Source organism: Eleginops maclovinus, chromosome 23 (genome assembly GCF_036324505.1).
Source record: "Eleginops maclovinus isolate JMC-PN-2008 ecotype Puerto Natales chromosome 23, JC_Emac_rtc_rv5, whole genome shotgun sequence".
NCBI lineage: Eukaryota > Metazoa > Chordata > Actinopteri > Perciformes > Eleginopidae > Eleginops > Eleginops maclovinus.
This window is the reverse complement of record NC_086371.1, coordinates 15,981,419-15,994,822: the sequence shown is the minus strand read 5'-3', so window position 1 is coordinate 15,994,822 and position 13,404 is coordinate 15,981,419. Positions and strand designations below refer to the sequence as shown.

Genomic DNA, 13,404 nt, shown 5'->3' with positions numbered 1-13,404 from the left:
AGTTATTGAGGATGTATTTATACTCATACATGCTGTAGAAATAGCAAACATTGAACATATCAGATTATATTTGTTTCTCTTACTATTATTGTAGCAGCACCATAGATGGGGCTGATATTTTCTTATTAGATGTGTTACTTATTGTACTTCTAACATACAGTATCAATAAGCTGTCTATAGTATTAAGTGGCTTCACAACACTGCATGCCTTCTGACCTATTGTGCACTTATTGTAATATTTTGTTTGCAAAGAAGTAAAAAGTGTGGAGTTTTTATGTAAATTTTTATGTACATTGTATACTGTATACATCAAAGGATGGGTGGTAAAAAACACAACCTAACGCTCTTCAGAAAGCAGCATTCAAAATCTTATTTTAATTTGTATATTTACTCCATAAACATTATTACAAAACTCAGCAAGTTACCAATATTACATTATCACCATACAGGCTTGATCACAAATATTTAAAACCTTTGCAACAGTTACAACAAAACAAAAAACAAAATAATAATAATTTACATGAAAATCTATAAAACAGCAAATTGTTCACAAATTATATATTTTTTTCCAGGTTTTCATTTTTTTTTCTTTGCTTATTTGTGTTTTGCACAGTAACACAACACTCTCACAACAAGATCATGGTCTTATTACAAAACTCCCAACAAAATGTAAATATTTCTAGTTTTTCTGTTGATACTTTCATATTTTGGTTTTTAAAACCAGAAACTTGTCATTGTATATCCTTTCCACTGCCCAGAGAGGCGCATAAAAGGTTACTCACACACACAAATACTTCACAGCACTTTCTAAGAAAAATATACACTTACAAAATATGTTACAAATTGGCACACAAAAAATATACAAGATTTTGTAGTGTCAAGAGTTCATTAAGATTCCTTCTGGTAACAACTCTAGACAGTATATATAAAGCTCGGTAATCTTTTAATGAAAAGAGCAAAAGTAATTTCAATCAATGTCAAAGAATCATGAAGTGAATACATCAAACATAACATTTTAATTTACATTCATAAGAGGGTTAGGTACCTAATCTATTTTGCATTTCTTTTTTGTTAACTCTGGGAAAACAAAAAAATGAAAACAAAAATGAATTAAACAAAAATAATTGTCAGCTTTCTTAGCACCATTAACATGAGGCAGCTCAACAGTGGCACATTATAAAAACAAAAACAAGAGAAACCAACAAAGAAACAATGAACTCAGAGAAGTACATTCAATTTGACAATAGGCAGAAATGAGAGAAGGCAGACTAAATGGGCTTGCAGCCCATGAGGAGCTTCCCATCAGCAGCTTGGTCCTAACCCTGATACACTGGAGAAAATAAACAAAGGATCATGGCAGAGAGGATAGAAAAAATAGGAAACAGAGAAGATTGATTTAGATTCTTGCCATATGCAATCAATCAATTACTATCACCTCAGAATGACCAAATCCAGTGTGACAAGGCCTGTTTTTGAATCAAGCTTCAATTTGTCCGCACATCTCCATGCAGTCTCATGTAATCACTGCTATGTTTAAAAAATGATGTTCAACATTCAAAAGAAAGTGAAATAAAGGCCTATTGTTTGAGTATATGTTTATAAAAGATACTCTTGTAGCAAGTTGAAGTGGCTCTGCATTTCTCCTGAAATACATTTAGTATATAAAATCAAATAATACATCTGATTTAACGTGATTGTATGGTTCATTTTAAGGTGGATTTATTTCAGTGCAGTGAGGCAGAGTGAGCCCATAATACTTAATAAAAATGGCCCCGGGAATACACTGGATCAGATAGTATCAATACATTTTGTTTTTCAACTTGTGCCTTTATCTGGCTTTGATTTTCTAGTGATATTATTTTCTGCCAAAACATTGACCCATCAACAACTGAAATGACAGTTAAGACACCATATAAAAAAGGATCTTCATGAAAAAGAAGTCAAATTAAGACATTATGTGACACAGAACATAAATAAATAGACTGAACACACCAGTGGTGCAACTTATAACGTATGGCAGTGTTAAGACACGAATTACATGAGAATGTCAAGAAAAATTACTGTTTAAATTACCTCCTCAGGTAAGATAGAAGTAAGATTCCCATGTGGAGCTAATGCAAAGACATGCTTTCCTTCATTTACAAGATTACTGATTCCATTTTTACCGAAAACTGCTTTCACATTCACATTTAATCTAACTGCAAAAATTTCATGTCCATTCATGACTGATGCGCGAATCAGAATCTCTATGGGTAATAAACTGCCTTGAATTTTCAGTACAAAACAGCTATTCAGCGAGGCACAGCCCCGACTGACAAATAGTTCCCCTGCTTACCCTCAAACATCTGCACTACACTATCCTTGGTCCACAGAAAGCTCGTTTGAGCATCTCTTCTTTTCATCGTCTTCCTCTACAGTAGCCTTCAGAGCAGATTTCCCCTTTGCCTCTTTTTTGTTGCTTCTCAGCGCCAGGCGATGTTGAGGTAAATTGAATTTGGCAAACAAAGTGGGGGTAACGAGGAGAATTCAGAGTCTTTCTGATTTGGTTTAGTGAGTGGTGGCGTACCACTGCCAGCTGTTGGTGCCTTTCATCAGAGAAGAGAGAAAAGTCCCAAATAAAGAATTCCTGTAGTGGCAAGTCTCTGTAAGGAGTCTCCAGCCCGAGCAGCCAATACTCCAATGGATAGAAAAGAGGAACAGCCAATATTCACACATATATAAGAGGTCATTTACACAGCATTGTTACTTTTGGCACATTGATTTTAAGATTATAATCATCTTTTTTTGCAAATATTGCATGTCTCTGTACAACAACATTGACAAAAATACTCTGAGGGTGGAGCTTTTATGAATTTGCAAGGCGTAAAAATGTAAATTTAGATAACCAGTTCCTCTTAACTCCAGAGGAAAAATAAACGCTTGATAAAAGGAAATGGGGAGTCGTTCCAACTTTGGGAGGGAAAAAAACACGTCTGATATGTCATCAATACAAAATTGTCCCATCTTGTTTATTCAAGATGTCTCGGGCTTAAAATGGGCTCATTAATCGTAGGTTTCCTTCTTGAAATGAGCCAGGCAGTGTATGAAGGACAGCAACAACAGGACATCCATATTCTGCATACAAAAACAGATGAGGAGGAGGGGTGCGTAGATGTCACTCAATGCATTTGTGTATATAGCTACATCTTTAGGGAAAAGGGGGATAAATACATAATTCAGGGGAGCAAGTTCTGCTGTGATAGTACAAAAACAAAGTTCCTCAAAAAAGGCGACAGAACTTTTTTCAAGGCTTATTCTTTTTTCAGACAAAAGTAAAACAAAAACGACTATAAGAAGAACAAACAAAGCAGAAACAACAAAAGCAAGAAAAATGCAGCCATGGTCGTTTCAAATCTCAATCAAGCTTGACACAATCACTCAATAGGTAGTTTGCAAAGTACAAGAAGTTTTTCATGCAGATATTAATATCCTCTTCGGGTGGGGGTTAAAAGGAAGTGGGAGTAGTCAGGGGGAACGTAGTACTCATGCAGCTCTGGCATAGCGTCAGTGTAGGTATGCTTGGGAGGGAGGGCTGAGCAGGTAGTGGGGGGACAGAGAGAAGGGGGTGCAACAGCAGCTGATAACAAAATATTACCTCAGTTTCTCAAAAGAGGTCATCAGTGCTATGTCCTTATTTGGGTCTCTCTCAGCTCGCTTCCCCTTCAGTGTCTCAATCCGCGGGAACTTTGCACTGGTCTTGTGGCGGTACAGCTTTTTGTGTGCGGGCCCAGGGTTAATAAAGTTGGGTTTATCAAACATGTTACAGCCCAGCGCTAGTTGAGGGAATAAGGGATGAGAGGGGTTGAATTTGGCCTGGTTTTTCCCTCCCTTTCCCCCTGCCTTCCTGCCTCTCCCGGCCCCCGTTAGCGCAGCTCCTTTTTTCTTCAGGTCGGCCTCTGTGCCTGCCAAGATTTTTAAGGTCTTTAGGTTGAGGCTATTGGCCTCAGAGGGCATGCAGGCCTCCGACATGGGATTCCACAGTGGCTCAATGGAGGCCATCATGAACCTTTGGACCTCAGCCATGCCAGAGACAATGTTGGACAGAATGTTTGAGGGCTCCTCGAATTCTCTCTGGTCGTCCCCAACCAGGCTGTTGCTCTCTGACCAGCCGGGGCCAGACCAGTCTCCAGTGCTGCTACTATCAGTCAGGCCCGGGCCACAACTACCCGCCTGGTTCTTTGCTGCCTTGCCCTCCAACATGGCCTTTATCTTTTTGGTAGAACGTGAGTTCTGTTTGGGGGTTTTAACCTTTTCTGACTTAGGAGCTCTGGGAGCCCGGACTTTCTTTGGGCTCTGTCCAGCAGCTGTCTGTTTGCAATTGCCTTTCCTCTTTGACTTAATGCTTTTTGCACCAGCCAAAATTTCACCAGTCTTTTCATCAAATTCAGAAACTCCCAGCTCCTTTTTCTCTAAGTGCAGCACATCCTGACTGTTGAAGTTGTGCAGCGGAAACTGTCTGTCTTCCACTGTGTATGCATTCGCTGTGTGCTCTTGTTGCTGCATGACATCACAGTTCCACTTTACCTCTCTGTTGCAGTCCATGGTCATATCATTAACATCCTGGTAATCTCCAACATTCCCTGCCATCTTCATCTCACGCCCCACCACCTGGGGGGACAGGTTGGGGGTCTCGGGAGGGGAGAGCTCTGACAGTGATGAGTGTCTAAACTTGTCTGGGGTGAAGTTGGAGATGTCCAGCAGGTCTGAGGACTCCCTGAGAGGGGTGAGGGCGTCCACACTCTGCTGAATCACCACTTTAGGGCTGCAATGAGCTAAGAAACTGTCGCGGCCCTCCTCCTCACCCTCTCGCTCGCAGGACTTGAGGCTGAGGGAGCTGTAATTGCTGGAGGAAGCTGACAGAGAGCCCACTGAGTCATAACTGATGAGCCTGCCGTTGTCTGTGCACAAGGACCCTCTCTGGTATTGCACCTGGCCCTCCACACAGGCAGTCTGACACACTTGCAGATCTGCCCCAGGCTGCAGCCCGGCCTCCGTCAGGTAGTTCTTCTCATAAAGTAGCCTGTCAGCCTCGGGGCTCAGCTGGCTGTAGTTAGACACTGGCAGGCTGTCGTTCAGGGGCACAGCAGCTGGGAAGGTGTTGGGTAAGATGGGAGTCTCAGGGGTCTCTGGCCCAAAGCTCTGGTTGTGACTTGCGCAGAGCTGCGAGTGCCACATCTGTGGGAAGCTGGGGCAGTTCTGGGGAGACTGCTGGAGCTCTGACTCCGAGGGGGGGGAGAGGACGCAGCTCTGAGCCAGCTGCAGAGAAGAAAACTGTTTCTCCTCAAGGGATAGCCCCAGAGGATACTGCTGCCTAGAGGGCTGCTGGGGGAAAAAGGAGATAGCTGCCCCATTGGAGGAGTCTGTGGCATCTAACAGGGTCTGCAGGTAGCCCCCAGGGATAACAGGGACCCCCTCTTCCACTGCCTCTGAGGGGGGAGCTTTGTCAGGAGAGCAAGTGGATGAAACAAAGGAGAATTTATCCTCAGATGTGTGAGCGGTGGTGGTGTTGTCAGCGAAATGGGGTTTGACTGTAGTTGAACTGATGCCTGCCTCCTCTAACCCAGCAGCGGGGTTCTCAGTCTGTGCTGCAGCGACACAGACATCCGATTCATTTGTCACGCTCCTCCCTTCCTCTCCTTCTGCCTCTTTCATTTTCTTGCTCCTCAGCCTGGCTTCGCTTTTGAATTTCCTTATCCTCACTGTTTTATTTCCTCCCAATCTCCTCCCCTCCCTCTCCTCTCTCTCCTGGGAGCGGCTCTTGGCTGTGACTGTGTGTGTGATGGAGTTTGTGTCTAATGTGACTGGGAGGCCTGGGGCTGCTATTATTCCCCCCACAGTGGGGGTGGCCTCTTCTTTAGTGACACCTCCCTGGCCCCGATCAGAGAGAGGAAAGCACTGTACTGTTGCTGATTGCTCCACAGCGTGAATCCTCTGAACCTTAAGCCTGTTTGCAATCTTGTATTTCCTTTTGGGATGACTAGAATTAAAAGGGCGATGACGGCGTCCGTTTAGATGAAAACCGCGTTGTTGTTTATCTCTGGCAGCCAGCTTAAGCTGTTCCTGTCTCTCTCTTTGCCTCTCCTGCCAGAAATCCTTCAGAGGAGCCAGTGTCTCATATTTGCTCACTGTGTCTGTGTTTAAGCTCACAGTATCCACAGGGTCCAACTTGCCCAGTTTCACCGACATGAGTCTCTCTCCTTTAAACCTGTTGATGATGATGTACTTGATGACCACTGGCGGCTCTTTACGACAGGATTTCCGACGTTTTTTGGGGCACCAGTCCACATCCTCCTCCTCTTTTTGACCAACTGGAGCTTTCTCTTTTTTCTCTGCATTCTTTTCACTCTCAAGCGAGTCTACGTCATATAAGTAATCGTCACTGTATCGAACCTTTCTCTTGGAGCGCAAACCGTAGTTGAGAGGGTTTGAGGGGCTTAGCAATCTCTTTGAGTGTCCCTTCTTAAACCTGCCCTCCTGCAGGGTGTCTGAGGAGGAGCCGGTGCAGGAGCTGTCATCACTGAACTCGCCTGACTCCTCCGTGGAATTAAAGTCCATTAGGTAGTTCACTTTGGGAGTGGACATGGGTGAGCCTTGGGAACCATCAAGGGGGCTCCTGCCACTGCAGTCTGCAGCTTTTCCCTCCGGCCCTGTATCCAGTATGAGCTCATCAGATTTGGGCTGAAGCTCCTCAGTGCTCCTCCTCAATCCCCCCGCTCCTTCCTCTTTCTTGGCACAGTTGGCCAGGACACTGGGGAAGAAGTTGAACTGTGTCTCCTCCTGGAGCACATTTGTTTTCTCCCTCATGTTGTCCTGGAAAGACTCGTAGCGAATCTTCAGCGAACAGACATCACTGCTTAGAGTTGAATCATCGTCTTCATCGTCAAATAGATTGTCTACGTCTTCCTCGGAGAAGAGGTTGACTGACAGTTCATTCTTTGAACAAAGGTCCAGCAGTTCCATCTTACTCTCACTGATAAAGGATTCAAAGTAGCCCCAGTCCTGGCCGGCGTTAGCCAGCAGAACCTCCTCTCCACTCACTTTGTCCAGTAACAGTCCCTCATACAAGTTCTTAGCTGTGGCGTCATCCTCCGGGTCTTCACAATCTTCCGTTGTTTTGTTTCCGTCAGCTCTCTTGCCCTCACCTGGGGCTTTCGGCAGAGGAAAGCTAAGTAGCTGGTCAGAGAGGAGCTGTTCTCCATAGTGACTCACTGCCTCCCCCGCATGGCTCAGGCACTGGATGCTGATGTTGTTGATGTCAGAGAAGTCCTCTCGGCTCACATCGCCTATCCTCACACTGAGCCCAGTCTCTGTGTCAGGGTTGGTGCTAGGGTCGTGGGGCGGGTTTTGTATGGAATTAGGGTCAGTAGCATCACGAGTCTCGATGAAGCAGCCGAGGCAGGTGCGGGTGGGCTGAAGAAGACACTCCTCTGTCAGTGCAGACACGGTGCCAGGCTCCATCATTGTAGCTGACAGAGGGAGGGCGACAGGCAGCAGAAGGGAAGCCTTCTGGCCGTCTCCTGTTGGGCCCCAGGAGCTTACAGCTGGGGCGGGAAGTGGTGTGGGAGCGGGAGTGTGCTGAAGGTGGGGGACTACAGTTGGAGCATCATCCGAGGGAGGGCAGGGGGCCACTGTTAGGCCCAAAGAGGGCTCAGAGCTGAGGGGCAGGGAGAGGGTTGGTGATGCAGGCGTGGTCCTTTGGTGCGTGGGGCCGCCCTGCTGTGACGTCTCTGCGGCAGGAGGAGGTGAGGATGGAGTGAGGGCAGCATCAACGATGCCGCTCAGACTCAGATCGCCACTCTGCTCACATACTCCTGCAGGGGAAAAAATAGAAAAAAGTCAGGTCTTTCAACTCTTTCAACTCTAAGTCTTAAGTTAAATGTTATTAATTTTACTCTGTAGTTACATTGACATCTTTTTCTGGGCTGCTGAAATGCAATTAGTGTCAATTAACCCCCTAGAGCTCAACATGTCATTTTGTGATAATAGCCATAAACTATATTATTTCAGTTCTGGTTTAATAAGACGAAATACTAATTTTAAGGTGAGACAGTTTCTTTTTGATTGATTTTTAAATGTAAGTCATGTAAGGAGAGAAGAAACATAGCTGGTAAAATCCTACCAAATTCTCTGCACACCTAAAACAAAAGGAAGGTGATTTGGAAAAGGAGTTACCTTCTCATGTTACCATGGTGGCGCAAGTGAAAGCTTTAAAGAGCTACTAGAAATGTGGTTGTAATAAAAGAACAAAGGCTGCAGTTTTATCATACACTAACAAGAAACAGTGTAAAGTACTCGGAAGCGAAAGCTGCCTCTGAGTGTCCTGAAAGTGTTGGTGATCAATGGAATGACTTCCACAATTAAGCAACATCTATTTCATGAGATTAAAGTGACTAAATAGTTAAGCATTAGTTAAATTAACTTTGATTCATAGCCAGAGGGTAAGAAAAGTCACTCTACAATTGTGTTACTGAAAGTAATGTTAGCTCAGAAATAACCTACTTTATGGAAATAATATTTGTCTTTCTATACCAACCCAAGAGCAATATATGAGATGAAATTAATGCAGTCATCTTGAATTACCTCCCCCTCCTTTTAGAATTTCATCTCCACAGACCCACTTATCTCTAAGGTAACACGAAACCACAAAATTACACAGATTGGCAGACACAATAGCAGTAATGGCTTAATTGAAAGTAGGTTTTGGTGATTTTATACAGGTCGTTGTGACAATGTCTTAATCAGCTGAAGACATCCATCTGATGAGTTACAATCAAAACCAACAGAAGCGGGCTTGTAGCAGCAGGCAGATAGCATTGTTTGCTCTGCATAATTAGATGACAGCAGCGGAGGCAGGTACGTACACATGGGACACGACAGGCCCATATGTTGGAGACTGTACAACCAATATCATCTACACCTGCGTCCCTCCACAATCCCAGGCTGCTGCCTCACACATTTTCCTTAAAATCACACCAGGAAAAAGTGAAATAGTAAAACATACCACAGCAATTCATGAGAGCACTGAGGTTAACTGGCAACATCCCCCATTTTAGAATGGATGCGCCTAATCATTATTGAGCTAGTGATAAATGCTTGAGGGAAAGGCTGCTTAACAAACAGTATTCAACATGGCTGTATTGGCGGTGAGTAAAACTTTGAATATGGATATGATTTGAGACTGATTTAACAAGGTAATGAAATTTCTGAGAGCAGGTCTCCCTGGGTCTGTGGCCTCAAGGCACATTGAAGCTACCACAACGCCTACTAAATGCAAACAACTGCGCTCCAGTCGTCCTTAATGAAGAAAACCTCAGGAGAAATATGCATCTTCTCTCCTCCTCGCAGAGTCAAAAAACTGTTACAGTAGCATCGTGTGAGAGGCTGCAGAAGCATCACAGCGAGGCGTTTGCCATCAGTTCCCTTCAATCTGTGAGCAGGAATGACCTCAGAGCAAAAACATGTTACCGACACATGTTCTGTGTGATGGACCAAATTCCTTTCTTTTTGCTGTTGCATGTTCAGCCAGACACAGTTCATTTGTAATTTTTGGGAATTATAAGTCAACAGCAAACGTCTTTGAAATCTACCAAGTCATTTCCAAACACACATGGATAAGTAATTATTTCTCTATATTTGTCTTATCTCTTTCATTAGCCTTACAAAGCAGCAAAGCCATAAAAATAGGGAAATTACAAAAAGGGGAGGGGGTATGTAACTTCCTTTACACCCCCTTCCCCCCGTGCTCACATGAAAGCTAAGCTGCCACCTAATATTGCCAAAAGATTGTTCAAAATTGCTGTGAAACATTAAACTCATATTGAAAAATGTGTTTCCTCGGGGTTTATACTGGATTAACAATCTATCCTATCCAATGTGTGCGTGCATGTGATCTTCTGGTGTGTACAAGAGAGAAAGAGAGGGAGGGGAAGAGTGTGTGTGTGTGTGTGTGTGTGTGTGTGTGTGTGTGTGTGTGTGTGTGTGTGTGTGTGTGTGTGTGTGTATTAGAGGAAGAGTGATAGAGTGTGAGTATTGGCTTGGGGGTATAGTGTTATCGAGAGGCCATCTGTCTCCAGCTGGACCATTAGCTCTTCAGCTGTTCAGAATGTGCCACAGATCAGTCAGTCAGACAGGTACACACACACACACACACACACACACACACACACACACACACACACACACACACACACACACACACACACACACACACACACACACACACACACACACACACACACACACACTTATATATAGACTATAGATGACAAATCAATTTCGACATTAGAGGTCAAAGGGGAATTTGGCAGCCTCATGTTCAATGATACAGCACAGCATAATGTTGCTGCTGCAGCTGAGCTGGCAAATGTAAACAAGATAAACATCCAAAATACTCACAACTGCTAGAATAAATTATCTATCTTACAAAGAGAGCAGATCTAATGCTAATAAAAAACAAGCTCTATACCCTCTGAGATCATCCTAACACGTAGTTTTGTAATTGCGTTATTAGCGAAAGTGCTCCTTGAATAGAAACTGAGGCTGGATGTGGCTCAGCTCACGCAGCCTGGCATGCACATTCACCACTGAGCATATGGAAGGAGCCCGGCTGCTGGCAGGAGGTGCTGATCTTCTGATCCCAGGCCCTGCCAAGCCCAGCCATGCTAGACGGCCCGACCACCGCCAAACTAGACTAGACCAGACCGGACCAGTTAGCACTCTGGGCTCTCTGAAGCCCGCCTATCTCTCTAGCCATCATATTCAGGGCTTCATCCACCTGAGGTAAGCCCCGGCCGCTCTGTGCCAGGAGGCTCTGCAGGGGGACGGGCCCATGCCGATGGACACGGTCATGGACATGAGGAGAGGGAAAAGTTGGCGCCTGTGGCCTCGTCTATTAGTGTGTCAGATGCTACACATGCACACAAACACGTGTTTTTTCAGTTTTTGCTTACAATCCACCGTCAGTCCGTATATAAACAGGACAAAAAACTGAAGATACAAGACTGTATGAAAACCATCTTATAAAAAAGGAGCTTCTTCAGAAAGACAGTATGAAAAATTGGGTTTGTTTGAGCTGTTTTTTAAACATAAAAGCTTGTACACACATTTGACCCATAATTCAGTCGTTAAGCATGAATCAAACTTAAACCTCCGTCCTAAGTTGCAGAAAGAATAAAAAAGCCCAGATATCAGAAATTGAAGTAGAATGCAAATGAAAACAGCTGACATGGCCTTTTCTTCCTTTAATGGCTTTTTAAAATCACTCCTCCCTCCCATCCCCCCTTTTCTGTCCCCTTATTCTTTCTCCTTTTTTCCCGCTATCTCCTTCCCTTCCCACTTCTCCGCTCCTTATCCCAGCTATATGAAGGCTGTTACATTTGTAAATTGCCGAGCTAGCCGTTCTGCAGCTCAGCCACCCTGGGCGTTATCCAGCTGGTAAGCCAGCCACAGAAGCCGCTTTCTACCTATTGCTCCATCTTCACTATATGACATTTTGTGAATGGTTGGGGAAAATCAATCCAGCCAGCACAGGATGTTCATAATAAGTGGTGAGTAACTGCCGTATGATTCATGGCCATTCTCCTCAGAGAGTTGCCCTATTCCTGCTCAATGGAGCTGCTTTCACTCTTTCTTCTGCCGCTCCTTCCATACACTCTCTCCCTCTCCTCTTTTCCTCTCAGTGCCGCTGGAGGAACAGGCTACTGCTGGGGATAATCTATGTGATTCTCACATAGTCATGCTCAGTGGGGACCGGTCAGTCCCCACTGAGCATTACCAGGGCTGAGACACTAAGATAAACCTCATCTTAGGATCAGTAGTGCTTGGTAGAGGTAAACTTTAGGGGGCAGTAGGTAGTGGCTGAAACAGAAAATGCTCAATTCATCAGTGGGGCTCAAAAGTTAGCATCATGGAAATCATATTATGATGCATTGTTTATGTTATTAAGAATTCACTAAAAGACACCAGCATGTATCACCTACAAGAAAACCGAAAAGAATAAAAAATAATTTGTGTATTAAACAGGCACGTGCACACACACACACACACACCTTACTTGTCCCTGCTAATGGATGTGAATGAGTGTGAAGAATTATGGTTGCACCCTTTTTCACATTTGCAGCTTGTTATGAGAGAAGGTAGATGTCATATTTCTGGGCTGCTGGAGCATTGAGGGAAAGGATTAACAATAGCTTAAAAAGCTCCATTCAATGTTTCTTTTCCACTTTTCATTTGAAAAAGGACGGGAAGTGTTTTACCTGCCCTCCATCCGAGAGAGCTTAAATCTGAGGCGAAAAAAGCTAATTCAAGAAAGCTAATTCAACGGTTAAACCAATTGTCTTTTGAAAGTTTTAGGTTTTGCTGTCATTTCATCCAAATTAGTGCTTGATAATTCTTGAAAAAAATTGATCAGAACAAAGCAACACTTCAAAGAATCAAAAAGCAAAAAGGAATATTTTCATGCACATTTCAAAATCAGTTATGTTAAAAGCTATAGAACGAAGAAGAAAGTGAATAGTTTTCACCTGTGCTCTCCACTACATTTGCATTCTCTGGTTCTGAAGTCTTCACGATCAATGTGAGACTGCTGTCTGTTAACACATCCATCAATACGGCTCAACGCTTCACCTCCTACGCATCATTTTGACTGTCCCACCTGTTGAAAGAGAGAGCCGGAGAGAAACAAAAAGACGGAGAGAAATAAAGAAGAGATGTTAGAAAGGAAAGCAATCATTAAAAGGGTAACTGCCATGTGTCTAATGCAGAATAACATCAACAGCACTATGTTCATAAACAACAAAGTCAGACCAACAAAAAGTTAGAGTTATTGAAAAGTGGCTTCAAACATGACAGAGACATCAAAGGGGCCCATGGGGCACCAAACAATCACTAATTTATTTTCTCTTCTTGTCACAGAATCATGTCTAAGATTAATCTAAACTTTACCAACCAAGAAAGTACACCAAGAGTCACAGCGCAGATCTCTATGGCAACTGTATGCCATGCTATCCTATTTTAGGCTTCATTTAACATTTATAGCTGAGTCGTTAACCTATGCGAACCTTACATAGGCGGCTCTGAGCATATTTGTTTATTGTAATTAGCTGAATCCCTCCCTTCTGTGTGCCTCTGCATCAAGAAAACCAAGAGAGGACAGATTAAAGAGATGTGACTGGGGCGGTGACAGCAAACTGTGAACACTGACAATACTTTCTACTCCAGCAAGTGACAGTGATAGTGGGGGCGGGGATGATTGAGTATGTGCGTAGTTGCAGGATGCAGTGCAATGTAATACAAAACAATACGTTAAGGTTGAGAAGAGAAGAGAGGTGGACGTTTTTCAGCCTCCTAAAATAGGGTGGGGTGCCA

The 13,404-nt window shown here is 43.8% G+C and overlaps 1 protein-coding gene across 2 annotated transcripts in view; it reads right to left on the bottom strand.

The window, feature by feature from the left end:
* Window positions 1-391: 391 nt before the first annotated feature.
* Window positions 392-13,404, bottom strand: part of nexmifb (neurite extension and migration factor b) — a 47,977-nt gene continuing 34,964 nt past the window's right edge. The window contains exons 2-4 of one of the 2 annotated variants that reach the window (XM_063877175.1): window positions 12,561-12,691; window positions 3,635-7,850; window positions 392-3,114 (exon numbers count right to left, since the gene is read on the bottom strand). In XM_063877175.1, the coding sequence (XP_063733245.1) occupies window positions 3,009-3,114; window positions 3,635-7,850; window positions 12,561-12,642 (4,404 nt within the window). In that variant the 5' untranslated portion in view covers window positions 12,643-12,691 and the 3' untranslated portion in view covers window positions 392-3,008. Of the gene's footprint in view, window positions 7,851-12,560; window positions 12,692-13,404 lie in introns of both variants that reach the window. The other variant, XM_063877176.1, reaches the window with a different exon arrangement.